General features: G+C 36.6%; 1 protein-coding gene across 1 annotated transcript in view; it reads right to left on the bottom strand.

Annotated features, from left to right (window-relative positions):
• Positions 1-22,358, bottom strand: part of LOC311069854 (deoxynucleoside triphosphate triphosphohydrolase SAMHD1-like) — a gene marked incomplete at its 5' end in the record, with an annotated part of 47,733 nt that overhangs the window by 6,978 nt on the left and 18,397 nt on the right. The window contains 11 exons of the mRNA XM_084093351.1: positions 4,758-4,918; positions 6,325-6,374; positions 9,743-9,881; positions 10,057-10,161; positions 10,274-10,336; positions 11,163-11,225; positions 14,888-14,941; positions 15,378-15,455; positions 17,398-17,567; positions 21,985-22,120; positions 22,237-22,326. Of these exons, the coding sequence (XP_083949477.1) occupies positions 4,758-4,918; positions 6,325-6,374; positions 9,743-9,881; positions 10,057-10,161; positions 10,274-10,336; positions 11,163-11,225; positions 14,888-14,941; positions 15,378-15,455; positions 17,398-17,567; positions 21,985-22,120; positions 22,237-22,326 (1,109 nt within the window). The remainder of the gene's footprint in view (positions 1-4,757; positions 4,919-6,324; positions 6,375-9,742; positions 9,882-10,056; positions 10,162-10,273; positions 10,337-11,162; positions 11,226-14,887; positions 14,942-15,377; positions 15,456-17,397; positions 17,568-21,984; positions 22,121-22,236; positions 22,327-22,358) is intronic.

Below are 22,358 nucleotides of genomic sequence, written 5' to 3'. Positions count from 1 at the left end.
ACAATTAATGCGCAAAGTCACAGTAATGTTAAGCCATGTCACAAAAATTGTATTTGATCAATGATTGATGATTGACATTTAAATAAATGATTTATCCTTTAAATTGAATGATATTCAGAACAGAACAAGAATAAAAAAAATAACTATAAACAAGCCAAAACGAAATAATTTAAAGCGAAAGTGAAAGTAAGCGGCATTGGGCTCAGGTAACCCTCTCATTAGAATAAAAATGTTTCAGCATTCGCAATGTATTTGGATGGTAAACTATTCTTTATCATAAGCGTCTTTGTACTTCACTCACGTTCCAATATTGACGGAAAAAATCATCCTCTTCACACGCGCAAAAATTTGCTCCACAAATCACAGTGGACCGGTGCTTACTGTGAATGTACGAATTGTACTACTGACTATTTAAACAGAGCAGTGTAATTTTTATATCTTTGGTTGACTATTTTATTATTATATTTTACTAAGGCTATAATGAACAGGCTGCGATGTCAAGATTGCAATCATGCTGGAATATGTTTGTGTGTGTGTGGCGAGGGCGTGATCGAACAGTGGAAACAGAAACATACTCTGTCATGTTCATACAGGACATCATTCAAACTGCAAAGTGATATTTTGCAAATAATTTATTTAATATGTTTTGTGACAGTTTGTTTTCAGAAGTTTCAAAGAGTAAGTAAAAGAGTAAAGAAAAGGTTCAATAAATGTTTCTTATTTAAGTGTCTATTTTTTATTAAGTATTTATTTTGTATTAATACATAACCTCATTGTATTAATTTATAATGTAACACTATAGCGTGACATTTTTGTCAATAATCGTCAAGCACAGGTGACTTTGTGTGGTGGGAGGGGGCCCCCAAATCAAATTCTGCTTAGGGCCCCCAAAAGGCTTGGGCCGGCACTGAAACCAAAAGATAACAAATATGCTTGCATGCCTGCATTATATTTGTCTTACATTTCATAATGAACATTGTGCATGATGCGTTTAAAAAAAATATTCATAGTAACTGATTGCTGTTGGAACTCTTGCTTGTTGTGGCTTTCAAAAACACAGTTAAAGGGACACTTCACCCATTTGCATTAAGCTTTGCATTGTTAGAAACCCAGTCATACTATTGAATGGTTGTGTCAAGTCAAGTCAAGTCAACTTTATTTATATAGCACTTTTCACAATACAGATTGTATCAAAGCAGCTTCACAGTATTAAATAAAATAGTACATCAGTGTTTGTTTCTAGTGTAAAACATCCATGTTTGATAATGCTGATCAATAGTATTGTTGATTGATTAATTAAATTAAGTAACCCCAACTGAGCAAGCCAAAGGCAACAGTGGCAAACACTCTCTCATTTTCCCCTGAGACGGGAGAAATCCGTTATTTACCTCTTACACTTCCTCCCACAATGACGCAAAAATCGTCATTTTGCGTCATTGTAGGAGGAAGTGTAAGAGGGGGGGATTTCTGTTGAGACTACAGACACTCCTTCCTCATCTTTCCCAGGGGGCGGGACCCGCTCACGCTACAGACCTATTACAGATCAGTGGGTGGGACTTTACTCTCTGAAACTGAAAGCAATATCCTCCATCTTGTTTGAAGCTAAGCTAACAGGCGCTGTGGAGACAGATGTACAGTTATGACAATAGCGGAGGAGAGTGCTCAATATGATATAGACTAGAGGAAGAGGATTTCGGAAGTCTGATGCTTGAATCAGGTGTTTGTGGCTACCTTTACAAGCCGCATTATAGCGAAGAGCAGCCGAGGCAGAAGACCTGCCTGCCGCGGACGAGGAGCCCGGACTGGCTCGAGTTAGGGCGGACTGGTGGCGCCGGTGATCTCACTATGCAACTACGAACCGCTACGAACACAGACCCAGCCAGCACAGCCACGTGGGGCCCAAATGGGTTTGACCTGGGCTATCTAACTGGGACCCAGCCAGTTTTGTCCTCGGTTTCCATGTTGGCCCCACATGGGTTTGCCCAGATGAAATGAACACTGCTTAGTGTGCACAGTACAGGCTGTTTAATGTAACACTTAATCAGTGTTGGAGGTAATGAGATAATTAGGTGATTGAATAATGATTGTGCATTATTGACGAACACCTGCTGTTAACAAGCAGAATCACTGAAGGAAAGAGAAACACAAGAACTACTTCCAGCCCCAGCCTTGGATGAAATCAACTGAAGATAAAATACATTAAATCTCTCAAGATCTGATTAAACAACTCCACAAACAGCATTACCAGCTTCACTTATTAGTAACCAGACTGACTTTATTTCTGTCAGACATCTACAGAAAAGAATTAAGAAGAGGTTAAGATGTTGATTATTTATTTGAAAGTAATAGTTTGATTTGATGTTACCATTGTGGCGATCAGTGTGTGCTTTAGTCAGGCTCTTGACTTTTTAACATTAGTTTTTTGCTGGCAGCTGTGACTGTTTGTTATGGCAAGAACAGCAAGAGAAAACGTAGTCAGATGCTGTAAGCTGATTGATGATAAGAATATACTCATCACATAGTGTCTTAGCTCATTGATTATGTGTGAGGTTTATGTTATTCATTTTGTTTTATTGTTGTGATTCTGCAATGAAAGAATAATATAATTTAATTAGAACGTCTATTATTTTTAACACACTATTTACATATTTTGGGCTCCCCCTAATCTTACTCACACACAGACATCAAGAATCAGCATATGAAACTCAACAATGGTGACATGCTTCATGGTGCAATGCATTCTGGGAGCCATGGATAAGTTTTGTATGATACACCCAGAATGCATTGCAGCATGAAGCATGTCACCATTGTTGAGATTCATATGCTGATTCTTGATGTCTGTGTGCAAGTGAAATTTGCTGGAGTCCAAAATGTGTAAATGGTGTTTTAAAAATCATTTGATGTTCCGATTGAACTGTTCTGATTAAACTGTGCTGGATCTCTTGCTATAGAATCACAACAATAAAACAAAATGAATAACATACTACCCGTATAAACCTCACAAATAATCAATGAGTTAAGCTACTATATGATGATTATATTCTTATCATCAATCAGCTTACAGCATCTGATTATATTTTCTCTTGCTGTTCTCAACATATCAAACAGACACAGCTGCCAGAGCAAAAACTAATGTTAAAAACTCAAGAGCCTGACTAAAGCACACACTGATCACCACAACGGTAACATCAAATCAAACTATTACTTTCAAATAAGTAATCAATGTCTGACAGAAATAAAGTCAGTCTGGTTAGTAATAAGTGAAGCTGGTAATGCTGTTTGTGGAGTTGTTTAATCAGATCTTGAGAGATGTAATGTATTTTATCTTCAGTTGATTTCATCCAAGGCTGTGGCTGGAAGTAGTTCTTGTGTTTCTCTTTCCTTCAGTGATTATGCTTGTTAACAGCAGGTGTTCATCAATAATGCACAATCATTATTCAATCACTTAATTATCTCATTACCTCCAACACTGATTAAGTGTTACATTAAACAGCCTGTACTGTGCACACTAAGCAGTGTTCATTTCATCTGGGCAAACCCATGTGGGGCCTACATGGAAACCGAGGACAAAACTGTCTGGGTCCCAGCTAGATAGCCCAGGTCAAACCCATTTGGGCCCCACATGGCTGTGCTGGCTGGGGAGATAGAGTCCGTCTGTGGCAAAGAATTTCAACGATGACAATTTCTCCTGGACGAAATCTCTGAATCAGACGAGGACACGGACGTTTGTGTTGTGAACTATCCTAGTTTCACACCGCATATGTTCTGACTGAACATCCAGGTACCATGCAATAATTCACCTTTTCGAAAGAAATACAAACGAGGAGTAATGCACTAATGAGTTCGCCAACTAACTAGACATTTTGTGTGAAATGAATTTCAAGCTCTGGTGGTAGCTAGCCTTGTAGACGGAAGAGTGATTTCTCTTATAGGCAGATATGCGCTTTCTGGATTAGTGGGAGTGGCTTGCGGAGCTGTGCAATGTGGTGCATTGTGGGAGTTGTTGTCTTTCATACAAATACGTCCTGAAGTTATTTTTTGTCTTTCCTCGGTCACAAAGGCACCAAATTCAAAATTTATTTTACATTTCGACTACATATATGACCCACTTTAAATAAAAAACAATGTTCAAATGGGTGAAATGCCCCTTTAAAGCAACCAGAGACAAAAAATTATGTTAACAATTCATGGGTCAAAATATGTTTTAGTGGTCTCAAATGAAATAACTCCAGAGTAATAATATGCTCACATTATTAGCGCATTTAAAATATTAGTTAATAAATTTAAATGGCAGTTTGTCAATTTGAAGCAGTTGGTTTCTGCAATTGAAATAAATTAACTCGAGTTTAAATTTAGTGCAGTACAGTTTTTAAACAATCTGTAGTGTGGACACATATGTACACTGAGGGGTGTTCATTTAACATGTGGGATTTTGTTGTTTAGTGTGGAGAATGTTTTTAATGTTATCAATGGATGGGATGCATTTTGGTTTTAATTCGATTTTCACAGTTAATAGGCAAAAATCAACCTGGTGTCCTCCATGATACCTGTTCTTTCTGACAACAAAGCATATGAATGTAACAAGCTCATAATCATGACTTCAGGGGGAGGTAGGACTTTTCCTATTGCACGTGAAGGCAGCATTAGTATGCCCTTTTTTGTTACCAAGGTTTGTCACCTTTCTAGTTACAAAAACTATCCTGTGTATATTTTCTCCTAAGTTTCTTTAAAAATGTATTGCTTTAATTGTACTTTACCCAAGTGAGTGTTCAAAGCGAGTGTGAGTGGCGCCCGGATACACCAGATATGTTCCTCCGAGTTGTTTGATGTGACGGAGTCTCTGAAACTGAGGAGTGTCGATGATCTTCACCAGCAGGGGGTGCAGCGCAATCTGACCATGAATGGGGTCGTTGAAAATCTACAGGACAGAAAAGAGTAAATACTATATGCTGTTCTCAGTTTAGAAATGCACCAGGAAAAGTGAGGTTTCAGACAATATCAGCATGTTTTCATGACTGCATCAATAAGGACAGCAGAAAACTATAAAAACAAATTCTATTAAATAATTCATTCATTTAGAACATGGACAGATAGAGCCTCTAAACTGTGTTCTCATCGATTTGTTAACCTTATTTGACAGTCAATCAGTAAAACTATAGACGTATTTATGCAATAATTAAAATAACAATAATAATAATAATCACAGCTGCTAAAAGGTCATTTCTGACTCTGTACTATATATTGCCGTTATTACATCATCAAGTTGTGTGATATATTTGCAGACAGACAGATTCCCAGCTAACAGACTTTTGTTATAAGAACATTCTCCAAATATTCAGTGTTGGTTCTCGGAACGTGAAAAATGTCCAGTTTTCTTGACGTTAGAGGAACGTGTTTTAAAAGGTATAATGTTCCTCAAACGTTCTTTCAACTTAATTTTAATTCAACAGAAGTCAACATTAGGCTATAGGAACTTTGATTTCTAACATTCCAAGAACATAAAAATGCCTGTTTCCTGAATGTTACTAGAATGTTATTTAAAGGTTAGTGTGATGTTCCTGAAACATTCTTTCAATCATCGTTCAAACGAGTAGTAAGATCACAAACTACAACTTTCTTCAGACACAGCCTTAGATTAACTGAAGATAAAAGACATGAACTATATCAAGATCTCATTAAACAACTCCACAAACAGCATTACCAGCTTCACTTATTACTAACCAGACTGACTTTATTTCTGTCACACGTCTACAGAAGATCTTATTGAGAATTAACAGAGGTTTAGATGTTGAAAATGTTTTGTTTGAGGTCACCATCATGGAGATCAGTGTTTGCTTTAGTTGGGCTCTTGACCCTTGACTTTCTTTAAATTGGTGTTTTATCAGCAATTGCAGGTGTTTATGGAGCGGATAGTTAAAGTTTGTTATAGTTTGTTAAAGCGGATCAACATGGCTATTTTTATAACTGACAAATGCTTTTGCTGTAATTGATTACTTTCAACATTATACCTTTTAAAACACGTTCCACTAACGTCAAGAAAACTGTATATATTTCACGTTCCCAGATCCAACACTGAATATTTGGAGAAAGTTCTTATAACAAAAGTCTGTTAGCTGGGTTGTCACTTGCCTATAACTGCACATGTAAAAATACTGTTTGTTGAGTTTTGAAGTTTGGCTGTCTAAAGCATTAAGCATCATGGCTTCTGTGTCTGTTTAGTAACATGTTAATTTTTTTATTCATTGCAGTCCAACATACTAATCCTAAACAAATAAAAAATAAATTAGTTTTTAATAAATATTTTGGTCCCATTTTAACTTTTACCTTGTGAAAGGAATATTGATCTTTAGCCTCTTCAGTTGGAAGAGGAGCAGCTGTAAGCAAAGCGTCATCAATTTTTGTGAGTGAATGCTAATAGGTCTGTGTTGTGTTTTAAAATAATTAATTAGCAAGCATAAACACAAGAAGAATACAATATTTCAGAGCAAAATTAAATTCTTAAATCTAATTTACATTATGTCTTTAGGTTTACTTCCACCCAAAACCAAAAATAACAACCCAGATAGCAACACTGATATCCGAGATCCGGCCCACATCTGGCACTTGTGGAAAGATGATCTGGCCCACATGCAGCATGGAATGACGGCACTTGGGCGGCTCACTCCTGTTTGCCAGATCTGGGCCACAAGCAATGCCACATGTCAGCCAAGAGCAGAGAAATAAACAAGAACTGGACCTTATCTGAGCCACAAAATCTGTGTATATTAAATATGGAGTCATCTCAGCCTTAATAAGCCTGTTAACAAGCAGAATTACTGAAGGAAAGAAGAGAACAAAAAAAAGAGACGAGCAGAAGCACAAGAACTACAACTGACTTCAGCCACAGTCTTAGATTAAATCAACTAAAGAGAAAAGAAGACATTAAATCTGTGAAGATCTCAGCAGAGGAGGATTAAACAACTCCACAAACAGCATTACCAGCTTCACTTATTACTAACCAGACTGAATTTATTTGACTGAATTGACATTAATTGATTACATTTTCTATTCATTTAAATTATAATATTTTTTATCCTTAGGCGGTGTTTTTTTTTTTTTTTTTTTGGTAGTATTCATGTGTCCAATTTTTTTGTAACTGTAACTGCTGCAAACAGAAGTAAAGTGATAACTACAACTCAATGTACACTCTCAGAAAAAAAGGTACAAAAGCTGTCGCTGTGGCGGTACCTTTTCAAAAGGTACACTTTTGTACCTAAACAGTACATATTAGTCCCTCAAAGGTACATATTAGCAGAGGTGGGTAATCCAGGGGCCAAAGAGTAAAAGTCCTGCCATATGTTTATTCCACCCATAAACTCAGTCAGCTGATTTCACTAATTAGTTCTCTCTCCTGCTGAATTAGCAAATCCAGGTGATTGGAACAAAATACTGAGGAGGACTTTTACTTTCTGAACCTGGTCTTTACACCTCTGCATAGCAATGCCACATGTCAGCCAAGAGCAAAGAAATAAACCAGAACTGGACATTAACGTAGCCCAAAAAAATCTGTGTATATTAAATATGGAGTAATTTCAGCCACAGCCTCAGATGAAATCAACTGAAGAGAAAAGAAGACATTAAATCTATGAAGATCTCAGCAGAGGAGGATTAAACAACTCCACAAACAGCATTACCAGCTTCACTTATTACTAACCAGACTGACTTTATTTCTGTCAGACGTCTACAAAAGTTTTATTGAGAATTAACAGAGGTTTAACTCTAATGTGTTTCATTTGAAGTCACCATAAGAGTGAATAGTGTTTCCATTAGTTGGGCTCTTAACTCTTATTCTAACTATTGTCTTTTTTGGCTGTTGTGACAGTGTGTTTGTCAAACACATTTGCAGCAGCAACGAAAGCTAAAGTGAAATGAGATCAGGTGATGATGGTTACCTGTTGATGGTTTTATAATCATCATGAAACACTGAGGTTTTTAAAAATCTAACAATTATGTTGTTCCACTAATATATTCATGTCTCAAAACCCTGTGTTACTGCAGCATGAGATCCAGCAATATAACAATCGGTTTAAATCTTTTAACAAAGATGAAAAACAAAAAAAATTGATCTATGCTGACACACACAGACATCAACAATCAGCGTATGAATCTCAACAATGGTGACAATCACACATATGCAGATAACCAAAATCAGAACATCACTGAAAAGCTACTAATTCACAACAAAAACAACAGCAAAAAATAAAAGCAATTTTGAATCAAACAAAATTATAGGACAATTCAGCTGCATAATTTATTCATGTTGCAATGCATGCTGGGAGTTTTGTACTATGCTGGTACCCAGCATGCATTGCAGCAAAGTACTTTTGATTGTCACCATTGTTGAGATTCATACGCTGATTGTTGATGTCTGTGTGTGTCATATTGAACTGGCTTTTTCGTGTTCATGTTTGTTAAAGTCTTCTGATTGTTATAATATTGCTGAATCTCATGCTGCAATAACACAGGGTTTGTGTTGTGAAAAAAAAAAATTAATGTGACAACACAATTGTTAAATTATAAAAACCTTAGTGAATCAGGTCATTTCATGATGATTATCAAACCATCAACAGGAAACCATCTTCATCTGATCTCAAGTCAATTTAGCTTTCTTTGCTGCTGTAAATGTGATTGACAAAGCTGTCACAGCAGCCAAAAAAGATAAAAGATTTAATACGAGTTAAGAGCCCAACTAATGGAAACACTAATCACTCTTATGGTGATTTCAAATGAAACACATTAGAGTTAAACCTCTGTTAATTCCAAATACAATCTTCTGTAGACGTCTGACAGAAATAAAGTCAGTCTGGTTAGTAATAAGTGAAGCTGGTAATGCTGTTTGTGGAGTTGTTTAATCCTCCTCTGCTGAGATCTTCACAGATTTAATGTCTTCTTTTCTCTTCAGTTGATTTCATCTAAGGCTGTGGCTGAAATTTCTCCATATTTAATATACACAGATTTTTTGGGGCTACGTTAATGTCCAGTTCTGGTTTATTTCTTTGCTCTTGGCTGACATGTGGCATTGCTATGCAGAGGAGTAAAGACCAGGTTCAGAAAGTAAAAGTCCTCCTCAGTATTTTGTTCCAATCACCTGGATTTGCTATTTCAGACAGGGGAGAGAACTAATTAGTGAAATCAGCTGCTGAGTTTATGGGTGGAATAAACATATGGCAGGACTTTTACTCTTTGGCCCCTGGATTACCCACCTCTGCTAATATGTACCTTTGAGGGACTAATATGTACTGTTTAGGTACAAAAGTGTACCTTTTGAAAAGGTACCGCCACAGCGACAGCTTTTGTACCTTTTTTTCTGAGAGTGTATGTAGTAGTCTGATTTATATTGAAGATACCACAAGAGGAAATACTGTCTCTTAACCTCCGTCAGTTTCACTGTCAAGGCTTAAGCTAGTCCCAGACTAAAATGGATGTTTGATGTCGCAAGAAGTCTTTTGTCTGAAGCAAGTTTATAAAAGCTACTGAAATGTCCTAATTGAGCTAAGGCCTAATCCTGGCTTACTCTAAATCCTGTCTGTGAAACCAGGCCTATATCACAGTATACCTGGTTAGGAGCATTTACTTTTTATATACTGTAACTTTGAATAAATGCATCTGCTAAAATATGTAAAAAGTAAAAAAGTATACAACTCAGATGCTACACTAATACAGATAGAAATAAATGCTTATAGAGTAGCACAATTGTAGTTACTTGAATGATCCCCAAACTCCATGTCCTTGCACCAATTATGAAAGCAGTCCTCAGCTTTCTGCTGACTCTCCTGACCCTTTCGATCATAATAGACCCTTACAAGCCATTCATGAAACTTCCTTGGCTTGAGACTGGACACCTGCAGGGACACACCACAAACTACAGCAATCTGAAAATCCTGAGCTTAAATCTAGTCACTAATTCATTTATTTTAGTAGTGACTCAGTTAAACAGACAATCTGATGCTCAAGAGATTCACAATCATGAATAATAATCCTGTATAATAAATATTTGAGATAAGTGAGATTATGCACCTGGTACTTCTCCATCTTGAAGGCTTTGTTTGGCTCATTCTTGCCGTAAAAATAAACATTTTCAATGGGTTCATTACCCACTTCACCAAATCCCATCTCAAGAACCTGAATGAGAAGAGATTTCATATACGACAGAAAGATAAATGTGAAAATCAATAGGTACAAAATAGGCAAAAATATATTTTTTTCATAATTATATTTCTCCACTTAAACATACATGAATTTCACAGTCCTTAGCCACCAGCTCTGTTACTTGCTTCCAGTATTTCTCCAGAAGTTTCTAAAGTTTTTGAATTGTAAATTAGCAATTAGACACATATTACAATATATAAAGTCAAACATTTGGGGTGAGTAAGTTTTTTTTATATTATTATTTCAAAGAAATTAGCTCTTTAATTCAGCAAGGACACATTAAATTGATCAAAAGTGACAGTAAAGACATTTTTACAAATTATTTATATTTCAAATAAATGCTGCTCTTTTGAACTTTCTATTCATCAAAGAATCCTGACAACTGTTTTCAACATTGATAATAATCATAAATATTTCTTGAGCATCAACTCAGATTCATCAGTCGAGCATTAAATTATATTATTAGAATGATTTCTGAAGGATCATGTGACACATGTGAAGACTGGAGTAATGATGCTGACAATTCACCTCTGTTTTCCATGTGAATATATTGAGAAATGTAATTTATTCCTGTGATCAGTGTAATTATTTTGATATTATTACCATTTTACTGGATTTCTGATTTAATACACAGCCTTGGACAAAAATAAAACATCTTGCTGACCGCCAAAAAATTGAACAGTACTTTATATAAGGCTTTTCTGTCTTTAATAATATATCTAATTTCATGTGCTATGACTACAAACTAACAAAATAAATCTGATAGTACCGACACGTGTGAGTATCACATAAAAAGATGCACATTAATACAAACAACAAAAAATACAATTTACACCCATACACAAGTTAAATGTTGTAGAAATACAGGTATGTAGGGAGATGCCAGTAATTCTTTTTGTGTGTTTGTAGGAGTTTATTAAATCATATTCATTATACAATAAATCTGTACAATGAATGACTGAGCTAAAACTTACCTGATAGACTTTGATCTTGAAGGCTTTAACAGGCTGGGCTTTGGAGCTGTCCCCCTGTATTTCCTAAATGAATTTGAAAGGTTATTCATATAAGAAAACCCTACAATAAATGAAGTAGTAAAACAACAATAAGATAATCATGCAACAATTTGATAAAACTGACACTGTCCCTCCTGTCCCGGCCATGGATACTGCCCTTCTCTTCCCAGTCAACAATTTTATCTCTCAGTGATCTCACCATGAGCTCCCAGGATACCCGTGATGTGTTCACAATCTGAGTTCACAGTGAGCTAAAAGTGTATCCTCCCAGCGCTCTCACTGTGTGCTCATACTATGGACACAATGTGAGGTCAAAGTGCACACAAAGAATACATACCCAGCATGCATTGCAGCATGAAGCGTTTGATTGTCACCATTGTTGGCATTCATTCTCTGATTCTTGATCTCTCTTTGTGTATAAATGACACAGTAGTTCAAATGTTTGTGTCTTATTATACATTTCAAACCCTTTATGAATGATTATGGCTATTTGGCACAGGGCTATTTCAATTTAAAGAGTAAAATAAATAATACCTCACAAAGACAGTATATTGAATCCAGGTGATGAATGTTATTATCATCAATAAAAAACAAGCATCACCTGGATATGTTCTCTTTTGGCTTTTGCCATAAATGTGTCTTACAAACACAGATACAGCAGCCAGAGAAAATATAATGTCTTAAAGTCAAGGGTCGAGAGCCCAACTAAAGCAAACACTGATCACCATAATGGTAAAACACAAAACACAAAATCACACAAAACAAAACATCTAAACCTCTGTTAATTCTCAATAAGATCTTCTGTAGACGTCTGACAGAAATAAAGTCAGTCTGGTTAGTAATAAGTGAAGCTGGTAATGCTGTTTGTGGAGTTGTTTAATCCTCCTCTGCTGAGATCTTCACAGATTTAATGTCTTCTTTTATTTCATCTAAGGCTGAGGCTGAAGTCAGTTGTATGTTTGGAGAATGTTCTTATAAGAAACATCTGTTATCTGGGTGTGCACTCATACTGTGAGCCGACCATGTGAAACCACTGTGACATCACTGTAATAGTGTTGAGAAACAGGAAGTAGAATCTCCCCCCAGTGACCCATATTTGAACTGCGTCTTCTCATCCTGCTCAACATTATGAATTCACAATGAGCTCATATATTACTGACACTGTGAGTATCACCGTATGAGAATGGTGTAATGTCACTGTGATCACCACATGATCTCAGGTGTTCACTGGGTTCCTTTCCTTCACTGGGACTTTTGGGCATCAAGAGCTGCCTCTAGTATTATCACAGCTACACCAAGATCTCCCTCACAGTCAGCGTTCACACATCATTCAGTCTCCCTGGAGTTCAATCACACTTACTTGGACCTCATTAGCACACTCATCAAAAACTGTGTTTGCACGCACGCACGCAAGCATGCACACACACACACACGTTGTTTTTTCATGTTTTATGGGGACTTTCCATAGACGTCATGGTTTTTATACTGTACAAACTGTATATGAAGAGTTTGGTTTCAAAACGCGATAAATCCATTTTGATTAATTTGAGTAAAAATGTGTTTTCTTTACCAAGTGGCAAGATGAAAACCACTATTTTCTGTTTCAAACTTTCACGTACACAGTAAATTCCTCGGTGTTAAATTAACTCTGCTCAGAGCACATATGGTCCCACTCTACATGGTGTTAAAGTAACACTGAAGCAGTGTTAAAGTTAATGAGACAATTAAGTGATCAATTGAGTGATGATTGAGCATTAGTGATGAACACCTGTTATTGTTAACAAGCAGAATCACTGAAGGAAAGAGAAACACAAGAACTACAACTGACTTCGAGCCACATCCTTAAATTAAATCAGGGGCCGTATTCACAAAGAATTTTAAGGCTAAAAGTAGCTCCTAACTGGCGAATTTAGGAGCAACTCCTAAAAATAATGGGCGTGTCACTCGTAACTTTAGGACTCCTAATTTTTTTGACTAAGAGTAATTCACGAAGCATTTTAGCCCTAAAAGTAGCACCTAAGCCTGGGACAGCTTAAAAGAAGTCGAGAGGACTCCTAACTCACTAAGACCTGTTCACAAACCGCTTTTTGTGGCATTTCACATTGCGATGTTTTGAAATGCGTATGCGGCGGCTACAGGAGCTTCCAATCGCGAGGGAACAATTTTGCATTGTAGGCGTAACTAGGGATGCAATACCGCCACCAACAACAACCAAAACTAGGCTACTCATTCATTGCATGTAAACTAATTGTAACGTTTCATTGTGAATCAAATTAAAATGTTCTTCTCTTTGCAAACGTAGGCAGAGGCATATAGTGACAGATTAATTCAATAATGTTGCAAAGATATTGCATCAATCCATATGTTTCATTAGGCTACTAGGCTATTTGTTTTGCCTTACTCTTTATTCATTTAGGCTGTTTATTCAGTTATTCATCATCTTCCGTCCTTCGCACTACTTGTGTAGCGCACGCATTCTCAGACCTGTCACCTGTCAATCATCATCGTAGGGGAGGTGTTTGGAATCATTCCCGCGTTACAATCATCAGCCAATCAAGGTGGTCACTTCAGTCAAGCTCGTGCATGAGTAATGACGTCATCCATAGCAACAAAGACTCACTCTTAGTTTAGGAGTTGTCATTTTTCTTTACTAAGAGTAGGTCTGAAAGGCGTTGTGAATAACTTTTAAGAGAAAACTCCTAGCTAAAATCTTTTAGTGCGATTTAGGAGTACTCCTAGTGGTAAGATAAAATGCTTTGTGAATACGGCCCCTGATGAAGATAAAAAGACATTAAATCTGTGAAGATCTCAGCAGAGGAGGATTAAACAACGATGTTGATGAACGATGTTGCACCATTATGGTGATCAGTGCTTCCTTTAGTTGGTCAGTTTGACTTAGCAATTCGAGTGCAATTTTGCTCTTTGTAAGAGTGTTTACCAAAGCACATCATTTGTTACAAAGGAAGCCAAACACAAAGGCGTTCAGGTGTTATAGATTGCTTTATCATAACGTAGAATGATGCACTAATCATATCCCTGACCAAAGTTGTCATTAATAAATAACTTTCACCTTTATTGACAGAGAAAATATTCTGAATTTTGACCTTTATATACAGTGCAGACATTTTTTGAAAATCACCTTTATTTATTTTTTTTCTTTTAGAAACAGATATCAAGAATCAGCATATGAATCTCAACAATGGTGACATGCTTCATGCTGCAGTGCATGCTGGGAGCCATGAGTTTTGTACTATGGTGCCACCCAGAATGCACTGCAGCATGAAACATGTCACCATTGTTGAGATTCATATGCTGATGAATCTCAACAATGTTCTAATGTCCTAGAGTTATAACTCAGATACAGCAGCCAGACAAAATCTAAAGGTAATAATATAAGGGTGGTGATCGTCATAACGGTGGCTTACAATTTGTGATTTTCTCCTTCAGTGATTCTGCTTGTTAACATCAGGTGTCTTCAATAATGTTCAATCATCACTAAATTAAACACTTAATTATCTCATTAACTTTAACACTGCTTCAGTGTTACTTATAACACTCTGAGTGTGGACTCATATAAACACAGAGTAATTTAACACTGGGGATTTTGCTGTGTACTCTTGAGAAATGTATAATTGCAATATTATAATCCTGTACCACAAATGCCAAGTGAGAAATTGAATGACTACCTCAATCTCGAAAGCTTCATCAGGCTTGTCTCCCAAACTGGCCAGCAGTATGTCCTAAAGCATTTAGAAGGGTAGATATTATCATATAAGAAAATACACAAAGTAATTTAATGCTTTTATCTTAAATAATATTATGTATTGAAATATATCTTCAATAATAATGAAGTATATTTTGCAGTGTGCTCTGACTCCAAACTGATAAAATGTTATATTGTCTGATAAAGCTAACAAAATAAAAACTCTGAATACACACTATGTTGGAAAGCAGTGCTGATTATTGGTGGCAATGCTGCACTATCTGCTCATCTCTTTAGTGAGGGCTATAGGTGCACATCAAAATCCCCCTTGTTAATGTAACATTTTGCTCTATGTCTGAAATGAGTGGATTTGCACTTAAACCCTTCTTCAGTTTGCTAGGTGGGTGGGTGCTTCAGGACACTTTTAATTGTATTAATCATGAGAAAATTAATTTTTGAGAGGGAATGAGTACCTGATTCACTTTTTTCTTGAAGATGTCATCTGACTGGGCGTCACTCGACTGGGCTTTCAAGCCGGTCAGCAGATTTTTCTGATGCATAAAATATGATCTGATTATTCTAAAACTAACACTACAGAATACAACTTTATAAATCTGAAAACTTCTCAAATATTAACATAGCCACAGTTCCCAGGAGGGACTGAGATGCTGCATCATATAGTGTAAAAATACAAATTGCTGAAAGTTTTGGGTCATGGGTACGGCTGCAGAAACACCCAACCTATGTTCCCATCACACAAAACTTTCAGCATTTTTTACATTTTCAAAAAATATCACTTAGTATGATTTATAAGCTCATTTCCTCATGTTGACACATGTTAATTGATGTACCCACTGGTTACATAATTTTGACTCTACTGCTCATTCTGTTTAGAATGTTGGGTCAGATATTTGTACATTTTCAGCACGGACTTTACATTTGATTCAGATTCCATAATTGCCTATGGTGTTTGATGTGTATACTTAATTCATTATTGTATTTGCCCAGATTTATTTGGCATTTATATTTGCTGTTGGTCAGAAGTATTCAACCCTGCTCCTGGGGACCGACTGTCCTGCAGAGCTTAGCTACAAAACAAGTCAAACACACCTAAAGCAGCTAATCAAGCTCTTCAGGATTGTTTGAAAATACACATGCAATTGTGCTGATGCTGGTTGAACATGATCTTTGCAGGACAGTGGGTCCCCAGGAGCAGGGTTAAAGACCTCTGCTGTTGGTTGCAAGGCACAGTGATCTTGGGAAAAGCACAATACAAATAAAACGTATTTAACATAGTATGCCTGAATTAAATGGACGAAGAGAGAAGGACTGCGTGATAAGCTGAGTACTAAAGGGAAAGGCCAAGACCTAGGTCACCAACTCTAAACTAAAGTGCCCACATAGCAACATTGTGACGGCCCAGATCCGGCCTACATCTGGCACTTGTGGAAAGATGATCTCATGATATGGGCCCATATTCATAAAGAATCTTAATGCAAAGAGTAGCTCCTAGTGACAAAATTCTAAGAAAATTCTTAGAAATGTGGGCGTTTACTCTTTTCTTTACTATGATTTTTTCTTTAATTGTAAAAGTAATTCAGAAAGCATCTTAACCCTTAAAAGAGGTCTTAGGGTCAAAATTGTTAGGAGCATGGACGAGGACTTTTAAGAGGCTTAAGAGTTTCTTTAGCAGAGGAGAAAATGACAGAAAGACGAAGAGGGAGAAGAAATGTGTTGCAGACAATGGATGACAGTGAGATAATAAGACGCTATAGATTAGATCGTGCAGGGATCATGTTTGTGACTGATCTTATTAGAGACGCGCTAACATCTCCGACACAGCGCAGAAATGCCATAGCGGCAGAAATGAAAATAATCACTACATTACGATATTTGGCAACTATGCAGCAGTGATGATTTGGGTCTGTCACAACATTCTGTAAGCAGAGTGATCATACAAACAATTACAGCACTTTCAGAACCTCTTATTGTGTCACAGTTCATTTCGTTTCAAATACCTTATAGGAAATTAACAGCATGGTAAATTAAAAAAAAAGGATTTATATACACATGTGTGTGTGTGTGAGTGTGTGTGTGAGAGAGAGAATGGTCAAATAAGAAAAATTACGCATGTAATTTCAAAGTGAAGGCTTAGAATAGACCCTATACTTAAAATCACATTTTTTTTCCTTCTTGGACAACCAGCCAATCACAGTCTTCAAAAGATTGTGTCATACATAGCAACCCCGCCTCCTCACTAAGATGAAAGTTTTTTTTCCTTGCTCAGAGTTGCTCTCAGATCGGTCCCGAATCGCTCTTAAGCTAAGACTCCTACGTAAAAGTTTTTAAGCTAAATTAAGAGTTTTCTGAGAGGATTCTTAGAATCTTTATGAAGACGGGCCCTGGTGATTTATTTATTTTTTTGGCCACTGTGACAGTGTGTTTGTCAAACATATTTGCAGCAGTCAAAGGAGATCAGGTGATGGTGGTTACCTGTTCATGGTAATTTTCATCCCAATCTTCAGTTCGGGTTTTAAAATCTTCGACCATCTTCTCCCAGTGTACCTTTAATTCATCTTCCTTCAGTCGGGCCTCTCCCACAAACTTTGGCAGCCGTCTGTTGAGAACGTCTCCTAGAATGCTTCGGGCTTCAGACAGGTTGTCTGGATGGAAAGGGTCAACATAATTTTACTACATCTGGTTGAATACTTGATTCTGACTGGCTGACATGTGTGCATTAAAACCGCTGAATCCAGTCAGTTTACTGTTCTAAAGTAATGTGCTGCTGTTGGGTTTATAGTATTGTCTGTTGGTTGCCCTGCAGACTCTGTACAAATATATTATGTTCCACTGCAGTTTGACTTGACATCATACATTTAAAATGCTCTTATTTAGAAAAATCAATCAAACATGTCTTAAATTCACGAGGAATTTAGGTTGAAATCTGCTTATTATTCATTATTTAAGTCAGATAAAATAATGGAGTCAGAGTTTAATTAAAATGTAAATAACTCCCAAGTTTTTTGCATATTAGAGCAAAATGGCAAAGAAGCAATTCAGACTGATTAGTTCAAAGAATGATTTGTTCAAAGATGCAGTCCTCGACTTCAATGACAGTGTTTTAGTGCCACAAGAATAAAGTTATGATGTTTGGCAGATAGTATGACCTTAAATTGACCTTTTACTAAACGTTTTTATTGCAAAATAAAAATAAAAATTAAGACATAGCTTTAGGAGATTAACATTATCGGGAAAGTCGGGCCAGTTGTAATAGGAAGCTAATTTTCCTGGTTAGTGAACTCCACTGGGATTACACATGCACATTATAAATATATATTTTAGATTTATACAAATCAAGTGAACTTAAGAAATAGCTGACCATTTTTGACTGGTTAGGAAAACTCAGATTAAAAGGAAAAGAAATGCTATGTACTCAACATAAGAAATAAATCAAATTTCTTGGGAAAAAAAAGTCCACTAAATCCATAAAATAAAGATCAAGTTTTAAAAAGAACCACACAAACATTAGAAACACATAAATGCAGACATACTACAGTACACTGTTAGACCTTACCAGGCTTTTTTTTTTTTACAGTAAAATATTCATACTCATAAATTGGACTCTATACGAGTTCAGTGATTCAGGTCAAATGATTGTGAAATAATGATTATGTTAAAACACAACCAACACAGATCACCTTTTCTATTTGTTCATCTGACTGTTATAACTCAGGTACAGCAGCCAAATAAAACTTAAAATTAACAAGTTAAGGGTCAAGAGCCCAACTAAAACACACACTGATCTCCACAATGGTGACTTTAATTATGGTTTTCTCCTTCAGTGATTCTGCTTGTTAACACCAGGTGTCTTCAATGTTGGCAATAAAAGATATTTTGTCAATTTTACTCATTTTAAATGGTTAACTTTTAAGGAATTAATTTGATTAATTATTACTCAATTCTAATTTGTTAAATTTAATTAATAATATTGCTTGTAATCTGTTGCCTCATTTTTATTGATTAGATATCAATAAAATCAGTGTATTCTTTTTTACAGTGTGCTAGACCTGCAACTACACAGGAAAGAGGAACACGAACAGAAAATAGAGAAACATAAGAACTACAACTGACTTCCAGCCATTATACATTATTACACATTATTAACCAGACTGACTTTATTTCTGTTTGACATCTACAGAAGTTTGTATTAAGATGTTTAATTGAAAATGTTTGGTTTGAAGTGACCATTATAGAGATCAGTGTTTGCTTTAGTTGGGATGCTGACCCTTGACTTTTAAAACTTAAAAAGTTTTTATTTTGCTGCTTGAACTGTCTTTTTGCAGGTCACACTTGTGCACACACACATGGTTTGCTGGAGCAAAAGAGATGTTGATTCAATACAGTTAACATTGACACATTACAGTTTTTTCGATTGCTAAAGGACAGTGGGCACAACTGGAGTCACATGTGCAAAACTCTAACTACAGTCTGCACAGCAGCAGTTCATGTGGACCAAACTCTAGTTTGTTTCTCATTGCTGGAACACAGTTTTCAAAACTCTACACACTTATCCCATGACTTTAACCACAACCTGCACAACACTGTGGATTTACAGCACTTTGTTCAAATGCTAACACACTGCTGTCAAAACTGTGAACCACACATTCAAAACAGAACAGATTTCAGCCTTGTGCCTTTCAAACACTACTGATTGCAATTTCAGCTGAAAGGCTCCCATACACAAAATAAATATATTTGAAATATATTTTTGGAATATATGCAAATATTAGAAATTGGCCCAATAAATATATTTTTGTTAAATATATGTAAATATATTTCACACTTACAGTAACATCATATATTTTTGTTATATTTCAGAATATATTTCAAAATGATAAATATAAGTGACCAACAATGCAAATATATTTCAGTGTATTTGGAATATATGCCACATACATTTTTTACACTTTACTGTAAAATATATTTCAATATTTTTTTTTTCTGTTTGGGTGGAGGTGGAAAGTGTTTGGTCACCACCCACATGACCAAATGTCTCTTTTGGAAGCCATGCATGCCGGATGTGAGGACACGAGTCCAGAGGACTGCCAGGGATGGATAAGGCACTCCAGAAGGTTCTTCCCCAGGTGCATGGCAAGAGAGAACATTAGATGTGATGTTGATGAAAACCTGTGGCCTGATGCTAGAGAGAGCAGGATTAGCCCCTCAATTATTTGCTCGATTACAGTATGTACTTTTAGTTTCTATCTTTTTTTCCTCATTACTGTAATTCCGTAAATTACTACAGACTACTGACGCAAACTGCTAATTTTCATTTACCTTACAGTAAAGAATTGTTATGTTCTAAAAGGTTAAATAAATCATGTGAAACAATGTCACTCTTTTCTTTGAAGAAAATATTACTTTGTATGAAGTCACTGAAATTGTTCAAACTGTAAAGATGAAAAGTTTGTATTTTCTGTATTGGTGTTTGATGCTAGTGTTTTTCCTCTCAGTGGCCCTCATTTATCATTCTTGCGTAGAAACGGGCGTATATATTGGCGTAAGATTATGCTTACACTCTTCTCACCGCCTGATTTATGAAGCTGTGCGTACCTTTGAAATCCAGGTGTACGCAATACCTGCGCTTGATAAATGCCGCGGCTGAAAACGATCGTCATTAGAATAACACGCCCCTATATATTCAAGTCTCCGCTCCCCCCACGCCCTCATTTTATGCCATGGACACACGGAAGACGGCAAAGAAGAGAAACTTCTTTGAGAAAGAGAAAGCGAAACCAGGGAAGTGGAAAGAAACTAAATTGATTTCTAGATTTTTATTATTAATGAGGCTTATTGTTATTTAGAAGAAGAATGTCGTTATTATTATTATTATTATTATTATTTGTATTATTATTATTTAAAAGAAGAAGAATGGCATTTTTATTATTTTGTCAGTCTGAATTATTTTTTTGGTCATTGAAAGCCTTTCATTACTAAACCCAGCCCGTGCACACCTGCCGGGCCTAACCCTGGCCTAACCATCGTTTCAAAGAATAGTACAACGGCGAGCGCGTCGAGTATAAACGCCTCGTCCGTTTGGGGAGGTGCGCGCGCAGTCTGCGGAGACTCGCGCTGCGGAGCCAGGCGAAAGTATAAACAAGGCTTGAAACGTCAGGTAAAGCGCACAGGCTCGCAACTTAAGGAATACATATGCCTACAATTCAAATGCTTTGGTAAAGTCACACAATTTAAACATTGAAGTCCATGTTGCACAAAAATAAACACTGAAGTTTATAATTACTATGTTGTTGTTTTTTTACAGTGGGTCATAATATATCATATCTTTTAGTTTGTCAGTGCGTTTTGTGGTGTTAGGAATTGTTTCTCTGCGCATTCCCGCACTCAAAACGTGCGTACACCACCTCCTGAGCTGGCGTAGGATTTGAGCGTGCCGTACGCCAACGTCCATATTGATAAATCTCAAAGTCACCGTGGTTTTGGGTGTACGCCAGGTGTACGCTGGAAATTTTGTGTACGCACTTTTGATAAATGAGGGCCAGTGTGTTCTGAGTGACAGTGTGTGTTATCTTAGTGAGGGTTGTGCATAGTGTTTGGCTGCACTGAGCCTGTTTTGAGCCGTGTGTTAAGAGTTGTGTTGCTTGGAGTGAGTTTTGCAGGTGATGTGAACGGTTTAGCTCAGGTGACTGTTGGTAGTGCAGACTGTAGTTAGAGTTTTGCAGTTTAGCTCCAGTTGTGCTCACTGTCATTTAGCAATCGAAAAAAACTGTAACATTATTTTGATGATTGCTATCTATCTGGGACCCTAATCAAACACACCTGAACCAGCTAATCAATGTCTTCAGGATTACTAGAAAGCTACAGACAGGAGAGTTTATCAGGGTTGGAGCTAAACTCTGCAGGACAGTGGCTCTCCAGGAAAGCATTTGCCCATCCCTGTCCTGGAGTTTCTTCTAATGAGCTGATGTGTTGAATCAGGTGTGTTTGATGGTATGATAAATGGTATGATATTGTCAGAATTTGTCCTTTTTTTACAGCAAGGGTTAACAGTGTAGCACTTACCTGAATCAATGAACTCCTCTTCCTCACACCACTTTTGAAAGCACTCCTCAGCTTTCAGCTGGACCTCCCGATATTTCTGATCCTTTATATTGTAGTTCACACTAACAAGCCATTTATGAATCTTTGGCATGGATACCTGCAGCAACAAGTACAACCAAAAATCACACAATAGGTTTAAAAGACTTTCCTAAACTATGTAGAAATAGTTTAAACAATGAAAAGAAAGAGGTAGTTTTTACTATTCAAACCTACACAAATGTTAAAGTCAGAACCACTCAGTGCTGTGTTGGCCAACTGGTTGTAGTTGTTGACCATTGTCATCCAGCTTTCACTTACTTTGACCTAAAGGTTTTGGAAAAGTAAATCAGTCAAAC

This window comes from Abramis brama (genome assembly GCF_963993115.1).
Source record: "Abramis brama genome assembly, chromosome: 2".
In the NCBI taxonomy this organism is placed as follows: Eukaryota; Metazoa; Chordata; class Actinopteri; order Cypriniformes; family Leuciscidae; genus Abramis; species Abramis brama.
This window is presented reverse-complemented; position numbering and strand designations above follow the sequence as displayed.